The sequence below is a fragment of the Conger conger genome, chromosome 14 (assembly GCF_963514075.1).
Source record: "Conger conger chromosome 14, fConCon1.1, whole genome shotgun sequence".
Taxonomy (NCBI): domain Eukaryota; kingdom Metazoa; phylum Chordata; class Actinopteri; order Anguilliformes; family Congridae; genus Conger; species Conger conger.
The window spans coordinates 6,629,604-6,656,541 of NC_083773.1; the positions used below are offsets into that span (position 1 = coordinate 6,629,604).

The 26,938-nt window shown below is 43.8% G+C and overlaps 2 protein-coding genes across 2 annotated transcripts; one reads left to right on the plus strand and one right to left on the minus strand.

Moving 5' to 3' along the window:
- The first annotated feature begins 6,542 nt into the window (after positions 1 to 6,542).
- Positions 6,543 to 12,310, plus strand: LOC133110100 (cell surface glycoprotein 1-like). Its single transcript, XM_061219978.1, has 6 exons — positions 6,543 to 6,546; positions 7,522 to 8,697; positions 9,108 to 9,200; positions 9,375 to 9,439; positions 10,180 to 10,452; positions 11,770 to 12,310. Exons 1-6 carry the CDS (start codon positions 6,543 to 6,545, stop codon positions 11,812 to 11,814), a joined length of 1,656 nt encoding a protein of 551 aa, XP_061075962.1. The 3' UTR covers positions 11,815 to 12,310.
- A 3,031-nt stretch (positions 12,311 to 15,341) lies between these two features.
- On the minus strand, positions 15,342 to 17,690 carry rplp2 (ribosomal protein, large P2). Its single transcript, XM_061220161.1, has 5 exons — positions 17,535 to 17,690; positions 16,535 to 16,658; positions 16,232 to 16,280; positions 15,912 to 16,007; positions 15,342 to 15,464 (listed from the first exon to the last, which is right to left on the minus strand). Exons 2-5 carry the CDS (start codon positions 16,655 to 16,657, stop codon positions 15,388 to 15,390), a joined length of 345 nt encoding a protein of 114 aa, XP_061076145.1. The 5' UTR covers position 16,658; positions 17,535 to 17,690; the 3' UTR covers positions 15,342 to 15,387.
- Between the last annotated feature and the right edge of the window lie 9,248 nt (positions 17,691 to 26,938).

A 26,938-nucleotide genomic window follows, 5' to 3' on the forward strand; every position in this document is an offset into this window, starting at 1 on the left:
CACTGAATATTGGGTTAAAGAGCAGACTATCAGCTTTAATTTGATGGTAATTACTTCCATGTAGGAATTACAGTCGTTTTCATACATAGTTTCCCTATTTTAGGGGACAAAAATTAATTAACATAATCTTAAATAAAGTTGTCATATTTAGGTTGCAAGTCTTTTTTTGACATCACCAGACGGCCTTCGGGAAATTGCAGATCCTTTACTTACAATCGCATGATTATGTGATTGCAAAACACGCCACCTGATTTTTTCTTTCTTATGCAACTCAAGGAAGTCATAAGATCCCAATCACCAGGTGAATGTGTGTGTGTGTGGGTGTGTGTGGGTGTGTGCATGTGCGTGATCACACAGAGATGTATTCTGCTGAAGCACGAAAAACCCCTCCCTAACTGCAGGCAAGGTGTAATTTCTTCCTGCTTGTTTCTATGTTGGAGATTAGACAAGGCTGCCCCCTTGTGGAATGTTTAGATTACTGCATTGACACAGACTTTTGTCGTTTGCACTGTTGTTGACTTGAGAATGAAGGTACATAGGGGTGTCCATCTGAGTAGCAAACTGTGCCCACAGGCCGCTTGGCACCTCCCCCTCTCCGAACCTCCACCTCACGCTCACGACTACTGTCTGTTCTGGCTCCATGGTGGTGGAATGAACTCCCCGTTGAGGTCAGAACTGTAGAATCTCTCACCACCTTCAAGCGCAAACTGAAGACGCACCTCTTCAAGCAGCAACTCTCCCCGTCCCTCCCTACCTCCCTGTGAACCTTAATTGTTGTCTTTCTGTGATTTACTTTGTGTATCTGTATTTTTAGTTGGCTAGGTAAGCAGTGTTTGGATAGTTAAGTTTGGTCACTTTTGCTTTGTTGTTTGTTTGTTTGTTTATTTGTTTGTTCCAAAACAAAAAAAAAATTCAAATAGGCCCTGGTCCTTATCTTTGTTGTACAGGTAGCAGTTGAAATTGTACTTCCCTCTAGGGTCTTTCAGGGCACTTATCCCTGGTTATGGGTATGCACTTTGTTGTACGTCGCTCTGGATAAGAGCGTCTGCCAAATGCCATTAATGTAAAATAAAATGTCTAATAATTACACACGTAAGTGCCTAATATTTACCCAGGAAAGACTAGGTAACTAACGAACTGTAAGATAAATAATTGCCGATTTCTTTTTGCCATTTTTGATGTTGAATTGTATCTCATACGTTTAATCTATTCCCGGAATGGGGTGAAGTTTACAATAGTTCTGCTCCACCCGATTATTGAGACTGAGGCTTCAACACTGAGCAGGCCTGTGCAGTCAATTATGAAACAATCAGTACTACAGTATGATAAGGTTGAGCTTATCTAAAGATTTAGATTAATCACATATCATATCGCCTGTTTTACTCTGCTTACGTTGTTAAGTTGGTTTAACTTTAACATTTTTGAATACACATCCGCACTGACACACACTGACACACACACACACACACACACACACACACTCACAGTGCAATAGCCCTCCCACTGGTAGGGACAGTTGGTCACATAAAGGTTCAGGTGTTGGTAGTGTTGTTGCTTGAATAGGATATTACAGGAACCACAGGTCAAAGGGGTTCACACCAGCAGTGGGGGTGCAATGGAATTCCTTCCTGCCAATGTTTACTCATAGCATCTGTTACTCCTCTGAGCTGGCTGCTTAAAACCTCACCTGCGGTTGGCGTGTTGAGATTCATACGGAAGACTTGTCAGATGCATCCCTCTCAAATCTCCCTTTGTGTATCGCAGTAAAGCTTTTCCATTGAAAATTGTTGCTGCATAGGTTCCAACTTAATTTCACAATGGGAGAATATTCCTATATATTACTAACTAGATCATTACATTTTTACGGTTTCGAGTCCTAGCATGACCAACTGTCCTCTCGGGTCCTTGTTCCTGTGTTTGATCTGCACTTCATTGTACGTTGCTCTGGATGCCTTGTAATGTAATATTGTAATGTCATTTATGTAGCGCTTTTCCAGACACTCAAAGTGCTTACAGTGATGAGGGGGAAACTCGCCTGAACCACCACCAATGTGCAGCACCCACCTGGGTGATGTAATGGCTGCCATTTTGTGCCAGAACGCTCACCACACACCAGCTGAGGTGGAGAGGGCGGGAACAATGAGGCAGGTTGAAGGAAACAAAGGTTGGGAATTTAGCCAGGACTGGGGATTTCCACTTCCCTAGACGTCTAGACACGGGCTTTCGCTCCCTGGGTAACGATGTGTGGTTCTCCTTTTGTTTTTACAATTCTGTGCTATTTTTAATAATTGCTTTCTGAGAATGGTGTTAGTCAGGTGTGGCACTGGGACTCTTATTACCCAGGTGAAAGTACTTTTGTTTCCCAGAAACGGAGGACGTTTACAGTCTGAGCGCAAAGCGGAACCCAAGCAAAGGGAGATGCCCTTTGGTGAACTGTAAAGCATGGCACCAAAAGAGGTTAATGTTTCAAATGTCAGACATGGCTAAATACAGAACATAACAGTAATAAAGTAACAGAACACAGTGTTCAGTGTGTATGGTATAATGCGTGGTTATTTGCATTACTGTCACCTTCCTGTCAACTTTGACCAGTCTGGCCCTTCTCCTCTGACCTCTTTCAATAATAACGCATTCCCGTCCACAGAACTGCTGCTCACTGGACGTTTTTTGTTTTCTGTGATACTCAAGCCAACCTGTCTGGCCAATCATTCTACATTCAAAGTCACTTAGATCACATTTCTTTCCCATTCTAACATTTAGTCTGAAAAACAACTGAACATTTTGACGGTCTGTATGCTTTTATGCGTTTAGTTGCTGGCTGATTAAATATTTGCGTTAACAAGCTGGTGTACAGGTCTACCTGATAAAGTGGTCACTGAGTGTATAACCACCAATGGAAACCTTGTTATTTGGCGGGATAATTACATATATCTGGATGTTTCGTGATCGGCGCTTAAATAATGGATGCTTTCCCATCAGCGGCGAGCCCCCTGAGGCCGTGTTTCGGGCCGCCCTGTTGAGGCCCCCGGGGGGACAGGTGGCGTGGAAGGCGCCCGTGAGAGCCCACAGAAAGGCTCCGGTGGATGGGCGTGTTCCGCTGCACGCGCACACCGACGGCCAGTGACTCACTCGCTCTGATTTGTTATCGCGCTTTCCGGACGCCTCCGCGCAGTTATGTCACTGCGGAATCTGGCCCGGGCGGAGTACGTTTCCAATATGTTAACCCTTTCAGATGAAAAAAAAAAAAAAGTGTGTCACACGGCACTCGAGCGGGAACTCCGGTAAAGATCTCTCCACCTCGTACGTTTTAAACTGATCGAAATGACTGCTGGGTTATTGTTTTGAGCCCCTATTTAAAACCCTTTCTCCATTTTCTCAACCAAAGCCAAAACCCCCTGAGATTTGGGTGGAGCCGTTTCATGCTGGGCTCATACTGCAGCTCGTTGGTGCCCATATGGGAAAGGTGTGTCAGCCTGACAAAGGGCTTCTGATTGTTCATTGCACATTAATCCTCCGGGCAACAACACCCCACAGATCCCAGCACATCCCTCACAGAGCAAAAATCTCAGCTGTGAACAAAATGTAGTTTAAAAACAAACCATTTAAGACACCTCTCTCGTGTCTACGTCTGGTGCAGTCCGTCTCGACGTTCAAGACTGCAACCAGTTCTGTCAGCCTGCCTATCCTAGTTAATGCACTGCATGATACAGATGAATGTTGTCCCGCGACAACTGCACCGTTTCACTCTTTTCACGTCAAGTGAAACTTCTACGTACCACTTGGTCTCCCAAAAATCCTTGGTGCATTCGATAGTTTACAGATTCCCACCATTGACTGTGATATGTGTCCCCACTTCCTCACAGGCAAACAAGCAAAAAACATGACTGAATTGTTTCCGTTAATTTCCCCTGCCTTTTCCTAAGAAGACGTCTGAGTAATGACACTTTGGTCGTCAAACAGGTTTTTCTGAATATTTACCTTTTCCCCTTTGTCTGCAAATAATCTCAAATGGAGTCATGCGCTATGAAAGGGAATCGTCATGTGCAACATAACATAATAACAACCCGCCATGAAAATGAGCTACAGTATGCGATGGCGCCCAAAGTTCTGAGGACACTACCAAACGTGTTGTTCTCATTACTTATCAAGGGCTAATCATTTTTAAACAGTGTGTACACTATGTATTTATTTAAGTTAAAAATGGCTAGTGTTTGGTGTTTCCGTCTTTCACCTTGATCAGTGCCTTCCTTCTGCTTGACACTAATTTCACTACTTTGTTCCTGTGGCACTGGAAGTGGAAGTCATACTCTGGCAAGGTCTGCCTTATCGGTCTCTCTCTCTCTCTCTCTCTCTCTCTCTCTCTCTCCTGTGATCTCAACTTGATGCTTCTTAATTCATTCATTAAAGATCTGACATAGACTTAGTTTTGTCTTAGCAGTTGATTCCACCAGCCTACTGTAGACTGGCCTAATTTGGTGATTTGATTGACAATTGTCTTTCTCAGTAATAATTATCAAGTTAAATCACGGGAGGGGGTTCTAGCATGCAAAACCACTTGTGTTCAGTATTCTTTTCTTTTGAGGTGACAGCAATGCAAATAACCACACATTACAACAGTGGTATGCAGAAGAGCATCTCTGAACACACCACACATCATAACTGTATGTGGATAGGCTACAGCAGTAGAAGTCTAAAAAATAAGTCTAATAAACACCTAATAAAGTGCTCACTGACTGTAATTCCACTGACATACCCATAAGCTGTCCAAAAGTCTTCACAGGGATCAACCCCATTCTATGGTCCTAACAATGATAGCAGATAGATACAGCTGTTAGGGGAAAGTTTTTGGGTTTTATATTCAAAATTCTAAGTCAGTGTTCTAGAACTCCATTGCTTTCAATTGCCGGCAGTGATTGTGACATCAGCATTAGAGTGCTCTGTTAAGAACATTCTAATCATTTTGTTTGTGTGTTTGTGAATTGCAAAAGACCCAGCAGTGCAGAGAGGTATATGTGTGGCACGTAGCTTAGGTACATTACTGAAATATGCGTCAACGACTGCTTTTTCCTTGTTGTATACCCGCAATCCATACTAAGTCAAAGTTCATGTAATTTATGGTAATCCTTCTGGCTACATCATTCATGATAAAATGAATCACACTTATCAGTTGCAGGCCATATCTTAGATAATATACAGGAAGCAAAATGGACAGCCCCAAGTTTCAACAAGCAACAGGAAATATATTCCCTGAACAGAGAATGAGTTTGCATAGATATTCACATAAAACGTAGGTTATACTGCCACGTTGCTTATCTGTCTGTAAGTCTGAAAGCAAATACTCCAGAGATCAACCAAATAGCTTAAGAATTTTAGTTCTGATTTTTATACACTCTGTGAGCATTTTATTTGGTATTTATTTCTTATTTTTAGACGTATTGGTCTTCTGCAGCTGTAGCCTATCTACTTAAGATGTTTGATGCGTTGTGTGTTCAGAGATGCTCTTCTGCATACCACTGTGTGGTTATTTGCTTTACTGTCACCTTCCTGTCAGGCCCTTCTTCACTGACCTCTTTAATTAACAAGGCTTTCATTAACAACAACTGCTGCTCATGAAAGTTTCTTTTTTTTTGCACTACTCTAGAGTGTCTGTGTGAAAATCCAAGGACATCAGCGGTTTCTGAGGTACTCAAACTACCCTATCTAGCACCAATAATCATCTTAAGTCGAAAAACTGTTGCTGCCACATGATTGGCTGATTAAATAGTTGCATTAACAAGAGTGTGTACAGGTCTACTTAATGAAGTTCTCAGTGAGTGTATGTTGTAACAAATTAGAGGTGACTGCAAGATTCTTTCGAAAAGAAATTATGGAAATGTATGATTTACAATGTTAAAACGTTACATAAATATATAAGTAAATAACAGATTTAATAGCTTTTTTCGCATATTGTGTATCAAATTTCAATATCGCTGCTCTTGTGAAAGCTCTTTCACTTCTGTTTTTATGTCTGTATTTCCTTCTGGAAACACAGGGGAAATAAGTTCGTGTAACAGAATTCCCCTTGTGCGTGGGTTTCGCGTGTCAATGTCACCTGGTTACATCACTGGTCTACGCCTTAATTGACTGTTGATTGGCCAGGCGTAAAGTAGGCGTCGCACTTCGGAAGGTAGAATTAAGTCACGCTCTTGTTATGGTCAACAGACATAACTAACTAAGTCGTAATGGAGTACGTCTCGGATCAAACAAACGAATTGCTCAATAATAGCTCGCAAATCTCAAATATTCCGTTGCAAAGAAAAGGTCAGTCTGAGTTTTTATACGCTACTAGCCTCCTATGTCATGTAGCATGTCTGTACAGCGCACCATGCCAGGGCACGTACTGAACTAAAGGTGAAACGGTAACACTTTGCTCGCTGATCGCATGACGACCGAAACTGAGAAAAAAAGGTATCGGTTAAGAAAATAAATTGGTATTTCATTTAATTGGTACAGTTATTGTTTCTGTACTTATTGAACGAATCGAGTGTGCGCATCAGTTGAAAATGGGTAAGAGAAGGACACTTGCGAATTAGTGCTGTTAAAATGATCAAATAAGTGCGAATTCAACTTCATCATAAGCTTCTTTTAATCAATTCTTAAAATATAACATGAATGTTAAAAAAAGATGTAATCGCAGTTGTTTTGAAGTAATTTTCATATTCTTTTTCTTATGTGATACTTGACTAAAGAAGTATATTCACAGAAATTATAATTTCACTCAGTTTAGCGATATCGACGGTTAATGAACATAGAACATCGGCTCCATTATAGTTACTTTTTATTTCAATGTAATAACTGTGGTTTATCAACTAGCCAAATATTCTTTACAGCTGATAAAAAAATAAATAAAGTTTGACGATTTTTAAACAATAGAAATGTAGCCTACACTAGGTATCAGTGCATGCTCGGCTGTTGTTAGTATGAGAATACTTCGATAAGAGTAATATTTTTCACTTGTAGTTACAGTATACCCTAATTTCATTACAGCAGTCTAAATTAATACATGATGGTTTATTCTGGATGTTAAAATACTAGTTTATGCTCATAAGGTTAATACAGTACTGGCAATTCAGTGGAGAAAGTACTGTATAACAGTAATGGCTGGTTTTATAGACGCAGATTAGTTTTAGTCCTGGACTAAATTGAATGTAGTCTCGGACTATGCTTAATCTGTCCGTGAAACTGCCCCTGAGTGTAACAGTTAGCATCAGGCCTAACATGCTTAGTTCCTGATAGCTGATAGACCGTTTCTAGTGTTTTCTGTTGGACTGTAAATTCATATATAATAAAAATGGCGCCCCGATTTATTAACACTAATATGAGCTTGAAGTCGTCATCGCAGTTATTTAGAAATAACAAGGAACCGCACCCTTAAATACTTAATTTCTGTTTGGCGCCTGTCCTGTGTTCTTTTTGGACGAGTGTGTATTGTGTGTGTGATGCAGAGGAAACTCATGCCTGTGGTTTTTTGTTTTGTTCCAGGGGAGAAGAGCATGGAGCCCACAGCAGGGCGGGAGCGTGCCGGTCGGCCCCAGCCTCAGATGCTGTCGCTGGGGCGCGAGGACGCCAGGCGCGTGCTGGAGGCCTATGTGACCCGCAGCCTGAGCTTCTGTGGCGAACAAGCCGGGGCCCGGAGGCTGGGGCCCAGACCCCACAAGTGGGTCCCCCTGGAGGACAAGAGGCGACGCGTCAGACGCCACTCCAGTGACAGCTCCGCGCACCTGCCTCCCGACGAGCTGGAGGCCATGATCGCGGGCCTCAAACCCGCAGGCCCTGCGGAGGGACCCGCCTCAGACGGGCCCCTGGGGGACGATTTCGAGGCCTCCCCGGAGCAGGACTACCAGACCGATGGCCCCACGGAGGGGCCCGAAGTCTCCCATTTGGTGGCGCCCTCGGACCAGGACGCCCCTGCAGAGGGACCTGCCATGGAGGGGCCTGAAGCTTCCCATTTGGAGGCCTCCTCAGAGCAGGACGCCCCTACAGATGGCCCCACGGAAAGGCCCGCAGCCTCCCGTTTGGAGGCCTCCTCAGAGCAGGAGGCCTCCTCAGAGCAGGAGGCCCCTACAGATGGCCCCACGGAAAGGCCCGCAGTTTCCTGTTTGGAGGTCTCCTCAGATCAGGAGGCCCCTACAGATGGCCCCACGGAAAGGCCTGCAGTTTCCCGTTTGGAGGCCTCCTCAGAGCAGGAGGCCCCTACAGATGGCCCCACGGAAAGGCCTGCAGTTTCCCGTTTGGAGGCCTCCTCAGAGCAGGAGGCCCCTACAGATGGCCCCACAGAAAGGCCCGCAGTTTCCCGTTTGGCGGCCTCCTTGCGGCGTAAACAGGTCAACAAATCGCCCAAGAAGGGCCCCAAGAAGACCAAGAAGCCCTCCATCTTCAAGAGCTTTCTGAACCTGTTCTCCAGGAGGGGAAGTGACAAGGAGGAGGCGAGAACATCCAGCAGTCCGGAGAGGGGGGGGACCATCACCCCGCCGGACACCCCCTCCCAGTCCCTCTCCTGTCTGCCCGGCCATGGGCCTTCCTCTGGAGCGGACCACGCCTCTCCACCGCGCAGGAGGTCCCTCCGCAAGAAGCTGAGTCGTAAGAGGTTCTCCTTCCGCGGCCGTGGCACAGACCAGCCCAGAGGGTCTCCGAGGAGCTCCAGAGCCCCGCCTGATGGTGAGTGCAGCCCGGCGACAACATGCGATTGGCCGCCTGATAAATCAATTGGGGGCGACGTCGGCTCAGGCGGTAAGAGCAGTCGTCGGCCCTGGGTGTGTCGAAGTGTCCCTGAGCAAGACCTAATATCTTAAAATATGTTTATTATACATGAAGTTTAGATAAGTTTAGGTGAACTCTGACCTACTCTAGTTCAAAGGTCAGTATTGTGCGTGTGACAAAACAAACTGGTAGCCCTTAGTATGACTCAGTACCCATGAAGTAGCTCTCAGTTTCAAAAAGGTTGCTGACCCCTGCATTAGAGGATTGCAAAATAGTTTTTTTTTCATGTTTTAATTGTAACAGTGTTTCAAAATATATGGGTTAATTTGATGCTAACACTCCTGGAACATTGACTGTCTTGTTTACAGATAACAGTGCGGACCCAGCAAGCATATACTATGTAAAGGTATCAGAGGAGCTTGAGAAGATAGTGAAGGAGGTTAAAGATGACCACGATCAAGGTGAGGGTTTTTATTATTATTCATTCATGAGGAAAGTAACATGTAGAAGTGCTCCAAATGACGGCTGTATCCTGCATGTAATTAAATAGAAATTCCGTAACTCATAACTTGAATAAAATGTTCGAAGAATTTTTTACATTTTGTTGTCTCTAATCTGTCGCACTGTTCTTTCAGAAAATGAAATTATGGAAAAGATCATAGATGCGCTGAAAGTACAAGGGGATGCCATTGACAAGGAGGTGGGTGTGACTTACAGTATATCTAGGAAAATAAGACGGACTATGACCCTTTTGTGTTATTTTCTGAAAGAGGAGATATTATTTGCATAGACTGTTGGATTAAATGACCAGCAGATATTTTACTGTGTACAAATAACTGTAGGCCTTTGGTATTGTCTTATTCATTTTGTGAAGAAATTCTTTTTTTTTTATGATTTTGGAAGTTAAAGGTACAATAGGTAAGGTTTTTGTGTTAAAACATTTCTACAAGACCATTGTAAATCCCTTCCTATCATCTCACTGATACACCCTCTGCCTGTGTTTATAGCCCTTAAAATCGGGTTTCAAAATATACAGTTGACGGGCCAGCATGCTGTACCGAAACGTTGTATAGCTGTACAATAATTAGCATCAGGGGCGACATGGCTCAGGCAGTAAGAGCAGTCGTCTGGCAGTCGGAGGGTTGCCGGTTCGATCCCCCGCCCGGGCTGTATCGAAGTGTCCCTGAGCAAGACACCTAACCCCCAAAATGCTCCTGATGAGCTGGTCGGGGCCTTGCATGGCAGCCAATCGCCGTTGGTGTGTGTGTGAGTGTGTGCATGAATGGGTGAATGGGAAGTATCAATTGTACAGCGCTTTTGGATATAAATTCCAACCATTTATCATTTTACCATTTAGCTAAACAACAAATGTATGTTTTCCTTATTTTGCGTTATTATTTTTGGGTTAATTCTGCTGCTCACCTCTCACTCTGTGTGCAGCTGAAGCTGGACGAAGGAGGCCTGGGCGCCTTTGTGAACTCGCTGTCGTACCACGGGTTCCAGGAGCTGGCTGACCTCTACGTGGAGTCCGGCACCCCCAGCCAGCTCCCCCAAGGCCCGCCCACCGCCCCGGAGCTGGTCAAGTTCGCCTTCAGCCTGGACTTCACCGCCAAGGTTGCCGGCCTCTCCAGCCAGACCATCGGCCGCATCATGGGGTTCGGGAACCAGTACCTGCAGGACCGCTTCACCCAGATGAGCGTCTCTCAGGGACCGGTGAGAAGAACAACCCTTTGGGGGGAGGGGGGGTGGCTTTGAGTCCGTCAGTGAGAGATAGGATGCACTGGCTCAGGCAGTAAGATAAATGCCAACCATTTACCATCACTTAGTCATGGATCCCATTATTGGTGATTCAATGATTCTTCCTGAACCGTGTTCAACAACACATTTTAAAAAGCACAGTGGCATATTTACCTTCTGTTTTGCCAGCTAGAATAAGAAGCTGTCTGTGTCGTGCCAACTAGGACAAAAAAAAGGTTTGTGGTTGGATAGACGATGTAACTTCCCGGTCAGGCTCAGAGTTAACAACAGAAAAACAGGGGTAAGCCAGGTGGTGACGTGTCCACGCAGCTATATCAAATGACTAAAGCAGTTGTTTCGGGTGGAACCATAAATCACAGTTTTATTATCCCTGAGTTCCCTATACAACACTGTGGACAATGGCCTACTTATATCTACTTACGTCCCTCCCCCCTGCCTACTTCTCAGTTCACCAACTTTCTGACGGATGTCTGTAATCATGTTGCTACAATGCTACGGCAATGTTGTGGAAATGTTGTTAGTACGTTACTGAAAGGTCTGGTCTCTGGGTCTTGGAGTTTGGACACACACACCTGGGAGAGAAGTGGTTCAGTTCAAGGTCTTTAGACTTAGTTAGTTGGCTCTTTTTTTAAATCTCTAAATGAATGCATGTTACGCCACTGCCACTGTGCCAAACTGTGTTCCCAGGGTTGGAAAATGTCTAGTGTGACTCGTTATTTTTTTAAAGGGTTGCAGTGAGTTTCTTCCAGTTTGGGTGCCTTTATCAGACAACAGGCTAATAAAACAAAAAATCAAGTAATAGTTTTACTTTAAGGTACCTTACCATGCGGATGGTTAACATTGGTCTTCACGTGAACACTCGTAAAGGTGCATTTCACTCAAAGTCACCCATAAGTTTGTGAGGTGTGCCCCTCCCACACAGATCTTGATAAAGTTTGTTCTTGTGATCCAGTTTAGTTTTTTGCTGTGTGTTTTTTCCTCTCTTACCAGAACTGAGCCAACACCCATGTTACCAAACATATATTTTTTAATGCCAACAGGTGCCGAGTGTATTTTAATTTATTTTTTGATCATCAAAATGAAGTGCAGTTTAGTCAGTGTCTGGTCTAAAAGGATTTAAAATGATTTAAAATAGCTTTTGTGCTGCCCCCTTACAATTTTCACATTAAATTCTGTCAATGACTAAACTTAGACAACTAGACAAAATAGAAAAATGTATTTACACATGGTGATGTGATTAATATTTTTTTATGTATGTTTCAATGTCTGCAGGAATCCCAGCCAAGACAAGTGCAACCCTTCTGTGGCCCAGATTAGCTGATGACAGGAGATAACAGGACAAAGCTCGACTCCCAGAGGAGACCGCACTCCACCCCAGGGACTTGGCCCTCGCCGTAAACAGAAACTACCTGTGCCAAGCGCAAACACCATGCTGAAGAATGGTTTCCGTAGAAACCCTGAAACTTGATCACAAAGACCTGTAACCTCTGCATGGCAAGAGGAGGAACCACACACTGTGGCTGATGTACTGGATTGAATTTTATGGATTATATTACACGGTTCGATCCCCGGTGTAGCCACAATAAGATCCGCACAGCCGTTGGGCCCTTGAGCAAGGCCTTTAACCCTGCATTGCTCCAGGGGAGGATTGTCTCCTGCTTAGTTTAATCAACTGTACGTCGCTCTGGAAATCTAGGTGCTATATACAGACCACCGCTGAAATATTTAAGTGTGTGCTGGCATACACTAGCAATGCGATTATCTTTGAAATACATTTTTACTGAATAAATATGAATAAATATTTTCACTTTGACTCCCAATTTGTGGGTTCTTTTCTTTTTTTGCATTCATTTGAAATAGTAAAACAGTAAAATGTTGTAACTGTAATTAGTATGACTGGTTATGTAGGTAGTGAGTACATTTGATTAATTTCTTCACGTTATATTCTTAAGGTGGGGGTACATTCATATTTTACATTCCACGTGTATCAAGCCAACATTAAAAGTTGAGAAATAATTATCTTATTTTAAAGGTGTATACTTTTCCCATTAGTGCCGACCGGTATGAGCCACTGGTGCTTGTAACATTTTTCAAATAATTCTGAAGAGGAATGTATTCCTTCCACTGTTCCATGTTTCTGTTTAAACCCATGTCAGCCCAGTATGGCTGCTTCTCAAGACAAGCCCAAAAAATGTAAAATGGTCACCAGTATCAGCCCAGGTAACCAACTTGACTGGTTGTTTTTCAAGGTACGACAGTTTAAGTGACAGCAGAATTGCCCCTAAGCTGTCGAGCAGACGGCCACCAAAACAAACACAGACAACAAGGCCAGAGTGAGGACACCGCGTCACCTCCCCAAACCACTGGCAGGGGGGCCGTCTGAGGAACCTGTACCAACCAGCAAAACAGGCTCCAGGACACACAATGCTAGCACATGTATAGGCACGTGAAAATGAGTGCGCACTTACGCGTATGGAGAACAGTGCTTATTTCTGCCTCAGAGCTCTGCAAGACATAACACAGCCCATACACACTCACAAGGAGGAGGACAACCCATGCACTAAAAAGTCCTCCGCAGGATTTTGTTCCAATCGCCAGGGTTGGATTAGCACAATCCTTCAGCCAGGAGGTCGAGCTAATTAATGAAATCAGCTGGCTGAGTTCATGGGTGGAAGAAACATAGGGCCTGCGCTTTTTGACCCCTGGACTGTCTACCTCTTGCAGTCTCCTAATACTTCGTCCTTACGGTACTTAGAGGAAGAACAAAATGGCGGAGGGTGGCAGTGTCTATGGCAGGAGCAGGTAGGAGCTCAGGCACCCTGGGAGCGAAGCACTGAGCAATCCCACTGGCCCAAACTGAGCAACACGGTTGCACAGCAACACTGAAACAACCGATAAAACATCTTCAGGCCAACGGGACAGAATGTACATATTAGCAGAACACAGTCTATCTGGTCCAGAGGGAATCGTCTATATAACAACCTGTGCGAGATCCTAAATTGTCATGAATCTTGATATCAAATTTTTAGCTCTCAGTGATTTCTTCCTTGCCGGTTAGTAGCTGACCATTATTGTAATATATTATGCATAAAGTTTCTTTTTACTACTAAGATTTGAATTCACCAAAATAAAGTTTTAAATTCTGTGCTTGTTTGCAACAGGAGTGAACAGGCACTTGAGTGGCAACGTCGCCCCTGTGAGGTGATCAGTGTAACTGCAGGGACAGGTAAAGGGAGGGAGAAAGTGCTGTGTATGCACTCTGCAGCTATGTGCATGCACTCTGCAGCTCTGTGCAACCCTGGGGCTGAGGCGTAGTCTGCATACCAGGCAGGGGTAAAGGGCCTCTTCCTGGGCACACAGGCCTCCCGGCCATGGTAGCATTCCTCAGGTGCCTCCTCCACTGCACCTCTCTCCCTGCCCTTCGTCTCCCTCTCCAGCTCCCCTTTCTCACACTGGTTAAGCAAAAGGGCTACTTTACATTAAAGTTCTGTAATATGTGACAATTCAATGAATCCGCCTCACTGGTCACCAACTCATCATATGCGCATGAGGTGAAGAGAGCGAGTGCACTCTGCACTTGTAACATCTACAGTGTTTTATAGTCGCTGATTTCAAAGTCCTGAAAATATTCTGCCTGTACACTGAGGGCTGTATAAAGAGAGCTTCCCAGAGTTCTAGTAAGTTTATGGTTTTATGACCTTAGGCCCTGAAGTCAGTTTATGAGTCTGTTCAGCAATACTCCTGTCACAGAAACATTTACTGCCTTGTAATGACCAGCTCAACCGCAGCGCAAGGGGCGGGTTATGCTTAGGGATGATTATCTCACATTTAGCTTCCTAAATGAATGGGGAGAGCCTGGCTTTGTCCTCTTTAAGCCAATGGGCAGCCGCTTTGCCGTTTCGGGCGGTGGCAGTAACAGGACGTGAGATTGGCCGAGTTTATACAGCCGTGCACTCTCCTATTTGTATACAACGTCTATGGCGCTCTCACACCGTTCTTAGTTTAGACACGGTTAATGCACATGAAAAACATTTCTCTCAGGAAGGCTAATTTTATTCTGTAGTCCCTGGGCTGCATGTTTTGTCTGGAGGAATCCCATGGAAACATATATGGAAGGTACAACAGGTAATTTCAGACGACTAACGGTCGAGGAATAGCAGCAACAAACACACTCAAACCACAACAGTTTATCCCTCCCCCTTCTCTGTAAACGCGCTGATGTTGAAACACCATTGGCTGTGGCAATTAGAACCAATTTTCAACCAATGAGCTTGAATTATTGTACAGCTATACAACATTTTGGTAGTGTCAGACCGTCAATGGTATATATTGAAGCCTGAATTTAAGGACTATAAACACAGGCAGAGGCTGAGTCAACTTGTCAGTGAGCCTTTTTCAATGACAGGAAGGGATTTACAATGGTCTTGTAACAATGTTTTAACACAAAAATCTCACCTATTGTACCTTAAAAATGCTTCATCTCTTCCAGGTTTTGTAAAATGCGAATTAGGGGTGATTTAATTGAGGCTTTTACAGGGATTAACAAAGCCAACTACAGGCAATTCTTCATGGTGCGTTCTGTTAGCAGGACAGGGGGCTATAAATGGAAATTAGGATACATCCCGCAGACATAAGGAAGTACTTTTTGACATAGAGCGGTCACTGTGTGGAATAGCTTACCAGGACATGTAGTGGAGTCAGAAACACTGGGAGGAGGGGGGTTTATATGATGCTAGATACCATTTATCTTTTAGGCAAACTAAGCAGTAGGTACACTCTAATGGTAGGAAAAGCAACAAAATATTGCACATAGTTCAAAAGGAATGAGAACACATTTCTCAAGATTCGTTTTTCAGTTTTTATTCCTTTTTTTAAACTTGTAAAGAAAAATTAGTCAAAGAGGCCAAAGCCCATGTCTTCGTCTGATTCTTCAGATTCCTCTTTCTTCTCTTCCTTCTTCTCTTCCGCTGTTCAGAGGGGAAAAGACGGAAACATCACTCCAGGGCTGTTTTTGGCCTCTTTTCAGGCAATTGCACAAGAGCAAGTAAAGTGTGCATGCTGGTGATTTATCAGATTTGTCAGGAGGAGGATAAACTTGTGTACTAACAAACTGAATATTCACCCACTCAAACTACTATTATTTCTTGAGTCAATGACTGAATTCATGCCTGTCTTTATCTCACTGTAATCACCCTTCAGTGAGATCAAATCTCGTGGCATCATCTCAGATTCTAGGAGAGCATCCCAACACTTGAAGAATGCTTCCCCCCTTTCCTCCACACATCTCCTCCCTCCCCCTCCCCCCACCCCCCACATCAGAGACAAGGAAGGAAGAAACACTGGAGTATTGGGACTCACCACCCCCGCCCCCACCCACCCACAGCCCATCCCACATTCCCGGGGTCATTGCTTACCGGCAGGAGCGTCCACGGACGCTGGAGCGGCCCCTGCAGCAGCTGCAGGTGCAGCCACACCGCCACCTGCTGGCACGGAGGCCAACTTCGAGAGGCCTACACAAAACACACAAATAAATAGTTTGCACTTCGTCTGAGAATTCCATGACAACGTGGTGAATGTGGAACATTGTTTAGGAGAGCAGCAGCAGAGCAAGCCTGTAGCAATACTGGAAGTAGCACAATAGAAGAGTTTAAAGGAGGAATGCGGAGAATCAGCAACGGCGAAGATGCACAAACGTAAACAAAAAGCTTACGACAGGGAATTTAAGGTGACTCACCTGCATTCATGACTTCATTTACGTCTTTTCCATTCAGTTCACTGATGACCTGTTGAGTCAAAGAACAAAGTTATAGGCAAATCTCCAGCTGCGTTGCTTCCAAATGACTTGATATTAGTGTTAAAATAAGCCAATGTTCAACTGCATTTTCATGAACTCAAAACAGTGCCTCTCCACAACGTAAGACCACATTCACAGCACTACAACCTAAATAAATGTAAGCTACAGAGGTGTCAACTCATTTACCTAATTTACCAAATCACTCGGGTGACTATTTTTAAGTAACAAAAAAGGGTGCCTCACCTTGGTCAGACGCTCGTCATCGGCCTCTATCCCCACACTCCCAAGGATGGTCTTGATATCCTTGGCGGTGGGGCTGGCGTTCCCGCCGAGTACAGCCAGGAGGTAAGCGGCCACGTAACGCATTCTATGAGTAGGAACACAGAAAAGTTGTTGCAAAAAACGGTCAATCGCTAGCTGGCAAAGTTTTTTTTTTTTTTTTTTCATGGCTTCAAGTTCACTTGCGCGGTCTCTATTCTCCCAAAATAAATAAACGCAAGTCTGAATTACCGAGCGTGTTGAGTAGAACTAACGTTACTAACGTCAAATATCTACCTGACGTTATAAATCAAGACTCAACATATAACGTTAAATACTCCTGCTAACGTTACCTAAGGTTAATTAATTGCGCGTCATATTTCACCAGCCAGCCAATTAGCTAGTCATTTTGGTATAGAAGCCACTAACTGGCATGATTGAAACAGTATTGAACGTTACTAGCTGTAACGTGAATTAGCGGAAGGCACATCACGGACAAGGCAAAGAATGTGGCAACTTCATACGACAGATTGAAAAGCATAGCCACCCTCAGGCGCTCAGCCTACGCAGCCATCGTACGGGTAAACCAAGTTGTTAGCGATAGCCAGCTAGCTAACATTACGCCCCCACACGACATTCGGCACATATTTGGGCATGATACAGATATAAGCACTAGAAGTGCTGTTTTCGTTGGTATCTAACTACTAGATATTGTTTGTTACCTAATAAGCATTTGACAATGCAAATACAAAGCTTTAGTTAAAACTAAACTAGCATTAGACTAAGTTAGTTGGAACACGTGCGACTGACTAGCTAGCTGTTAGCTAGTTAGCGATTATGAAACTCGAAACAAAGTATCGAAATAATTTCGATAATGTTAAATATCAACATTTATATTTAAGCTAAGTGATTGTACAATATTAGTGCGTACACACATTTGCAATTTACTTGCACACATTATGGATATTTACTAAATTATACATACTTTAAGTCTGTAAAAGACACGAAACGTCAAGTCCGCTCGAGATTCAGATAGAGAGAACGTAATTTGAGCTGCTTAACGATTTCCGCGTATGGGTTTCCGTGTCAAAGTTCAACATCCTAAATTATACCTAATCGCGGTTTAAGATATTTACTGAATTCAGGTGACGGCAATCTTCACAAATACAATGTTAAACGTTGTAAAAATCGATTTTTGTGATATCTTTAAAATATAACGAAACGTAAACAAAGTGCGAGCATGCGCATGAACGTGCACGGTAATACAATGTATGTCCGAGAGATGGCACAATTTAAAAACATTTTTACTGTACAGAATTGCAGGTCATGTTTTAAAACGCAAGTAAGTTACAGGAAGGAAGGAAACACCAGGAAAGACCTCTCCTCTAGCATCGTAATTGTAGTTTCATGTGGATATTTGTTGTATGAATCAGGTAGAAAAAAGGTACACATTAATTACATATTGCTGGCAATTGTGTGTACATATAAGGTACCATCCCAGCGACAAGCATTTGTACCTTTTTTAGGTACTTTTTGTACCTTTATTTCTGAGAGTGACAATTTTACCATTCTTTGCAAACTCGAGAGACAAGTGTGCATGAAAATCTCTGGAGATCAGCAATCTCTGAGACACTCAAACCTGAAACTCACCCTGTCTGCCACCAATAATCATTCTACGGTCAAAGTCACTTAGATCACGCTTTATTTTGTGAACATTAACTAAAGCTCCTGACCCGTATCTACATGATTGTATGCATTGCACTGCTGCTACACAATTGGTTGATAATCCCATGAATAAGTAGGTGTAATAAAGTAAAAATGTTCCGAATAAAGTGCTTGGTGAGTGTATATTGCTGTTACAGCCAGGTATATATCTGCTGGCATGTAATGAGGAGAGGCTAGTCTGTGGACAGCAGAGCTTGGTATGAGTTTCAGTCCTGGACCTGAAGCACCTGGGCTGTTTAAGGCACAGATTTTACCTGAACTGTAGTACACATAATTACCATGAGTGCTTGGGCCTCAGTGGACTCATACAGAACACTGTCATTGTAGATGATAACTAGTCAGAAAGAATTTGTCATTTCAATAGCTGGGAAGCTTTCTACCTTTTGTAAAATGAGTCCACTATGTAGTGACCATCAGTTTGTGAAGAACGGAACATTAGTTATCATATACTTTTGAGTTTATGTGTATGCCTGTTGTTTTTTTTTTCTCTCTTGGGAAATGATGATAGTGTAGACATGGACTGGAGTTAAACCTGCAGACACTGCGGCCCTCCAGGACTGGAGTTAAATCTGCAGACACTGCGGCTCTCCAGGACTGGAGTTAAATCTGCAGACACAGTGGCCCTCCAGCACTGGACTTAAACCTGTAGTCACTGCGGCCCTCCAGGACTGGAGTTAAACCTGCAGACACTGCGGCCCTCCAGGACTGGAGTTAAACCTGAAGACTCTGCGGCCCTCCAGGACTGGAGTTAAACCTGCAGACACTGCGGCCCTCTAGGACTGGAGTTAAACCTGCAGACACTGTGACCCTCCAGGACTGGAGTTTGACTCCCCTTTTTCAGATTATTTTGTATCAAATAAGTACATTTCATGAAAAAACACATACACACATACGTACACACACACACTTCAACTGCCATTCATTTTTTTTACACCTCAACTTTCAGTGTCCAGATGCATTTTAAGCACATCTCATTCCTGCTACATACTCTCCCAGCACAGGAGAACAGTACACTGATTCAAAATGCATCATACAAAACTTGTGCAGCCAATCTTCTTCTTCTCGCTCTGTGGTTTAAGGCGGAAATGATTCAAATCTGCCATTGTCACTCAGTGCGCTGGTCAGCTTGCTGGCTTCCTCTTATACGGTGGCAGTATCTGGCTGTGAAGTAATTTAACCCCAGGAGCATACGCTGTTAGCCCCCATCTTCTTAGCACCCATACGGGCGGGAGCTTGTGTCGAAAAAATCATGCATTTTTCCCAAAACAGCTGTCTTTCTGAACCCCCTGAAAATCCCTCTTCCTCTCACATTTCTATCAGGATGCAACGTGCAAACGGGAAGGTTTCAGAAAGCACCGCCTGCTGGGCCCAGACATTATTCTCTTGGACCCCCCTTCATTACTCCCTCCCTCTCACATCTCCCTCATTCCTCAGTTTCCCTGAAAGTATGCATAAAGCATTGGATGTTTCATGCCAAAGTCAGTTTAGATAATATTCATGTTTGGTGTTATTCTGATTGTTTCAGTGCGACTGGTGCAATGGTTTCATTTCTGCAGCAGCAAACCTTGGACATCATAACCATCCAGGAACCAAGGAGAAACTGTGTGGAGCTCTGCCACTGTGAAAGCCATGTGGCTCAACCCCCCTGATCAAATCTCGCTGCCTGGGGAGGCCTGGTTCCAAATTCCAAATGGTTACAAACGCCAGATGGTTCATTGCAGACCCATTTGAGTGGTCAACATCAAAGGCCTGATTTTGGATTTAAGGAGACCAAACCAAGCAATCTGGGAGGATGTAATCAGATCAGATGCACACTGTGCACGTAGCTTCTATGTACAGGGTGTCTGTAGCCAGACCCCCCGTATGTAGCTTCTATTACCAGGTATGACTTTTAAGACTCTGTAATTTGGTTTCCTTTGAAATGCTTTTATGTATATTTTATTTGGAACTAGAATGTGAAGTACGTAACCTGCCTGGTAAAATAAATTGTTAAAACTTTATCTGTGTGGCTTCGCTTACTGACACTCAATGTTACAGAGGGAATGCTTGGTTATCCCCTCGAGTTGGTCTAGGGAGGATGTAAATTTCTGCTTAATGTATCACGGCGTATTGCACCTGTAGACCTCTGTCGGTAAATCACTCGCCTCCGCGTGGTAGTTCATTCATGTCGAGAACAGTCATAGCTAATGTTGGTCTTCTTGGGTCCCTGAGCTGCAAACAGATATACCCAAAAGTAGCTATTCCTGCGACCTCTGAAATGACTGCAGATATCTAGCCAGCTCGTGAGACGTGCACATAGGTCACATGCGGTGGAACCAACAGAGGACTGTTCAGAAGAGTAAATCTCAGTACAGCAACACCAGAAGGACAAGCACGCCCTCGCTAAATTCCGTTGTTGGGTTAGCGTGGGGTTTTTACAGTGGCTACTTGCTGAGAGGCATTTATTGCACTGGCGGACTGCAGGTCTTCAGCAGCTGCTGCAGGCAGACCGCAGTGCCATGGTCGGCCTGACGGCGTCACTGTTGCGCAGTGAGGCTCGGAACACTCTGACCCTAATCCCTCTCATCAAGGCTAATTAGCTGTCACTCTGTGGAGCTCCTGCCTGCACATAGCACTGGCATTTGTTACAACTCCATTATGGCCATATTACTGCCCCGTGACCCTGGTACTTTATCTGAATATGTGCCCTGAGAGTCTCCCCATCGTGAAGGCAACTGGTGGCACTGTGCAGGTGACTGATGAGTTAATGGTCAGTTGTAATTTCACTTTGTAAGCAGTCAGTAATTTTAAACAAAACATGCAGATTATTAATTCATTTATTTATTCATTACAATGCAGATAGTGGCCTCAGAGAACATTATAAGATGATGGCAAAGTCCACTTGTGTTAACCATATCCTGATTTCATAACACCTATTATACCAGAAACCAAGAATGCTCTGAAAACCCACAGAGAGTGGTTATGACTGAATTGGGGAAATACATTTGACTCATCCTTTTGAGTTTGTATAGCTTCGGAAGTTATAAACAATGAAGGCAAAACACAAATGATATATGAATGAATCATAAAAGTCCAATTATATGAATAAATTCAACTTGCTCTTCTCCGATGAAGACATGCATACTGCATATGGATGTGGGTGAAACGTTATGAATCCATGCGCAGCCTCTGTTTCCTGGAAGAAATTTTAAAGCTGTTTTGCCGTTTTTGATGAGTTCGCCGTGTCACGTGCGTGGGAGTCCTCGGGGGGTTCCTTCCGCGTTACAGCTCCAGGAGCTCCTCCTCCTCCTCCTGCACCAGGAAGTAGGCGAAAACGTCCACCACAAACTGCCGCACCTTGCTAATGTTCGTGATGTACCACATCTTGTAGGCGGCCTCGCCCATCATCACCAGGAAGAAGAGGAAGAGGAAGACGAGGAAGATGCGGTCCATGTGGTAGACCACCTTCTCCCGGTAGGTGCGCTGGTCCCAGGGAACGGCGTTCCTCGCCTCGCTGAAGCGGCCGAAGTGCAGGAGGGCGTCCTCTTCCTCGTCCAGCTCCTGCGCCTCCATCTCCCTCTCCTCCTCCACCCCGTCCTGCTCTGGCATCCTTCTCTTTCACTCTCTCTCTCTATTCTCTTCTCTGGGCGTCTGCGGATCTTTTCAGGCACTCCAGACAGGTGTTCTCTGAGCACCTCCGACACAAACAAGTGTCGGGGGTGGGGGGTGGGGGGGGAGAAGAGATGGCAGAGGGAAAATAGAGGGAAAATAGACTCAGTGGGTCCTCCTACTGTCTTTGTCCGTCAAGCAGTTCTGCTCACCTAAAATTGCAGACGAGTCCCAGTGGAAGCATCTCCCTTCAAGATTTGACACAAAACTAAGCCTCTCTGCAGTGATGTGAGTTGCTGCTTGTCTGTCCAGTCCCAGTGTCTGTCTGTGTGGTTGGTTTCCGAGGGTAAGGTAGGCTTCGTCTGTCTTTCAGGGCAGACATCCGGTGTCTGGCTGATTCTTGCCCTTGCACCCAGCTCTCCTGCTGAAGCTCTGATGGATTTCGGGGTTGAAGAGGAGCCACGCATGCTGATTGGCTGATTGCGGGGCCTGAGGATGAGCTGGGGCATCCTGGTTGGCTGATTGTGGGGGTTATGGAGGGACCAGGCATGCTGATTGGCTGATTGTGGGGGTTAAGGAGGGGCCAGGCAGGCTGATTACAGTGGATATGTCACTAAGGAGATGAGGCGATAAGATCACACACTCAGCAGTTTCAAAATCCTCTGAGGCAGGTGGCAAAGTAAAGGTAGCAGATGGTGGAATGGAGAGAGAGAGAGAGAGAGAGAGCTGCTGAACAGGGAACAGCGGACATTCTGCAGGTATTTTTGTACCGGCGGAATGGGGCTATTGTTGAGGGACTGAAATTCTGTTTCCTACACTAACTTGTGGGGTGTATATGATGACAGATACAGGCTTTTTAGCAGTTTTTATGAGAAACGAGTAACCAACTAACATAGGCCACAGCAACAACTCCTTAAAGTAGGCAACTTAATTTATTTATCAAAGAAGAACTTCCATAACAAACAGTTCCAGTCCATCACATCAGTAGCATTCCAGCTATAAACAGAAATTACAACCAGCGTTGGCAATACATCAGTTTTACAATAGATGGCGTTGATTCCAACTGGGTAAAAATGGCGTGCTAATAACAATAGTGAATGGCAGGACAACAGGACTTAATTGTATTCCGAGGGCCGTATGCCAGCTGTCTGTGCCTTCATGGCTGGGGATTGAAGTTAAAGGGGGCAATTAGGCATGTGCTAACAGCTAATAGGATTTACCACAGACACTCAGAGCTGTCATAACTAAATCTGAATACATTAGACCACATGATAATTAGTAGTATCCATTTCCCTCTTGTGGTTTATGAATCCAGGGCGGCATATGCTATGTATTCAGTGCTATCTCATGACATGCACTGTTAATCTATATGCAGTGTTTCAATTTCGCTTCCAAGCGAGCGTTTGGACATTTAGTGCTAGCTTCCAAGCTAGCATTTGGTGAACATTTAGTGCTAGCTTCCAAGATAGCATTTGGTGAACATTTGGTGCAAGCTTCCAAGCAAGCATTTCATGAACCTTCAGTGCTTTGATGAACATTCAAGTTAGCTTGTGGTGGCAATTCAGTGCTAGATTCCTAGCTAGCATTTTTCATATTTTTCTTTTCATTTCTTCAAAGATATTTTGAGAGACTTCAGACAAGGCAAATACAAAATATTCTCTGGCATTTTCTAAAAGGATTTAAATTTAAAGGAAAATGAGTTACCCTTAGAGCTGAATAAATTATTTAATGCTAAACAGAAGACAAGTTAGTGGAAGGCATGCTGGTTAGATGCATTGATTGTTTTTTGTTTTTTTATAGTTATCATGTCTGTTTGGCATTTGTGAGTCACCTGTTTAGAGTAGCACCACGTGCTAATGGTGATGTTGATGTTTGTAGCCAGAACGGTCAGGTCTCTGTGGGGTGTTTTTTTTTTTTTTTTCTCGCTTTTGGCGGTGTTGACAGCCGGATTGTCTCCCACCCAATGTCCCTCTTGAGTCCCTGTCGGGGCCCCCGTCCCGTTTGTGACTCTCAGGTTGACAGCCTTTGGTCCCCCTCCCGCTGCGTCCAGACCCGATGCCTTGGCTCCAAGCGACTCAGCTGGGATCAGGCTCAGCCCCGGGACCGAGCGTGGGTACTGGGTCATGCTCCCGTATTCGCCAGCAAGCTTCGCTAGCACTGGGAACGATCTCGTCCGGGAATGGCGTCCGTATTTTCCACTCCTCCGGCACTTGCAGGCTGGCTGGTGAGGATGATGATGATGATGAAGAGCAGGCTGCCTCTCACCTCCCTGATCAGCTGGCCGACTGTCAAACCAGCCCATGAATAAGCGCTGATAAGCCAGTTCACAGAACTTCACATCCCAGCATTCGGAAGCTTCCGCGAGACATCATAGTCAATCCAGGTGACATGCTGTCTGGTCATGTGATAGTGGCATCACAACAAAAGCAAGAACAATACTCAAAGCCAGTTTATATGTATACATTATTGTCACTTCATAATGATAATGTAAGTAAATATGAAATGATTTACAAAAAAGAACAATCATCGTGTAACATTGGTATTGTGAAAAATTTGAGAAATGAATCCAGAACCAGATTTTTCTCCTTCCTCTAGTTTTTTTTCCATGTTGGCATTGCTACAGTATTTCTGTTAGTGTGTTAACATCAAACCTTCAAAAATGCTGTCTGAATACGTAAGCTGAGTGGGTCTTTTATATTTTAGAACTTCCAAAAAGGGAATCTTCTCAAAGAGAAGATGAAGCTACATTTAGGCCAAGCGTAATATCGAGAGTTGAGCAACAATCGCCAACTCAGTAATTCCATTTATCACATCCTGGTCATGCCTTCACTTGACCACGAGGTCACGGGATCGCTTTTGAATCGACACTCGCAAAACCACTTTTCTTTTTTGTGACACAGACGTTTTTTTTATCACGTGCTGGCACATCCCATTAAAACATCAGCGATGCGTGCTTGGCTTTGTATTTCATTTTAAAGCGTGATGTGGAGGCCTGGCCGATGCTACAGGGGGAAGTGTGCAGCTCTGCAGAAGCAGGGCCTGCATAAATCAAGCATTTAATGGGCCGAGTGTGTTTCACTTTCAAAGCGCAAAAACACAATTTCCAAACGCATTGCAGCGTGCTCAGTGGCTGAGGGATTGTCGCCCAGTCGAGCACATTATAGCTCATTAAGAAGAGAATACGGCTTTTCACCTGCAGGCGGTGGAATTAGAAGGTTCCAACTGACATTTTTTTTTTAAATGAGTTAGTGTCATAACTATGTTCTTTATAGGGCACTAAATACGTATGTGAAGTTTTATACAAAAATACTGTTTAAAAGTTTAAAAAAATGCAAAATGTAAAAGTCGTATCTGCTTGGAGCCCATTCACTTTGGAATCTTTGAAGCTCAATATCTTTTAAAGACTTTTAGAACGCAGATGGAAACTTCTCATTCTCAGCTCACGAGGTGGTGGAAGAAAGGGTGCATTATTATTGTAATGATAATTATTATCATTGGTTTTAGTAGTCAATGGACTGCATTTAGTATATGGCGCTTTTATCGAAAATGTTTTACAATTATTGCCTCTCATTCACCCACACACTCTCACACACAAACATTGAAAGGCTGCCATGCAAGGTACCAATTTGTTTGTTGGGAGGAATTGGGGGTTGGGTATCTTGCTCAGGGACACTTCAACTGGCCCAGGGTGGGAATCAAACCGACAACCCTCCAACTGCCAGACGACCGCTCTTATGTCATTTAGGAAACCTACAGATTTTAATTTGGAATTTTTTGGATGATGAAAAGGAAATTCCTTGGAAACCTCTCAATATATGTATATATATATATATATATATATATATATATTCTAAATTTTGTCAAACTATATTGTATCATTCTATAATGGTTTGATTAATCTGTCACAGGTTGAATTAAAGTAATAACTGGTAATTTATTAAAGTGAATCCAATTGAACAGTTTTCGAATTCTGCCACTCAACCATCAGTGGTTATTCTTGAATGGATGTGCAATAATACAACCTTTTAGGTTCTACCTTTCTGTCCAGTTACACAGGAAAACACCAGGAATGAGGAAAGTTAAGATGTGTTATATTCAGTCCTTGGTTAATTGCTGAAGGTATATCCTCTGAAATATTACCTTCATTGCAGCAGATCAGTATCGCTTGACTTTCAGTGCAGTTCTACGTAGATCTCGGCAACGTGTTGAGTTCAATTTAATGACTTCATTGATTATCAATAAGAACTGTCCTAAAATAAATTGCCATTTAGATTAATTGTACACTTTTTACTCAGTCCCACAAGTGAATCGATAAAATGATTACGAAACGTTTGCTAAGATATTCCTTCATTTATTCCTTAATGTCTTCATTGTTTAAATAGTCTAGGTTAGGTAGTTCGGGACTGGAGTTGCTAGATCATTTATGTGACCCATTTCCCATTTATTTCTTTTCTATTATGGTCCTATTATAGACCGGGTCATAACTCTGCGAGGGACTCTGTTGAAGTGGCCATTCACATGGATTCAAACAACATTTATAATGGTATGGGGTCAAAAGTAATCCATTTCAAAAGATAAGTTAATTGAAATGAGCGTTAGTTATGGCAAGATTATCTGAAGTGAAAGGTTGTATTGTTCACTGGAGGATCATGCTAGTTTTTCCTTGATGTAACAAAAAACTGAAGCTATAAAAAGAAGGATTCTCTGGAAACTCCCGAGGAAGGGACATCAGACTCCAGTCCTGGAGGCAGCACGGCCTTTTAAAATTTTTTAAAAGTTACCGATTGGCTAAAGAGTGTTTCTGAGCACTAATCTGGCTGCTGATTGGGCAACGTAGCCCCCCCCCAACTCCAGCCCTGGTATTTCAGTTGTGACTGTCCAATACAGTTACGGCTGAAAAACATTTTATTCATGACTGTCACTTCACGCATCAACCCAGCAAAGCCCTTCCGTGAGACCTAACTTCGCCCCACGTGATTGGTATCTTCTGAGCAGCCGTAGCGCATTATCCTGCACCCCCATTGGCCGGCGGTTGCTGTTGGAAACCTGAATTAGACCGTTTGCTGGTGTGCACCC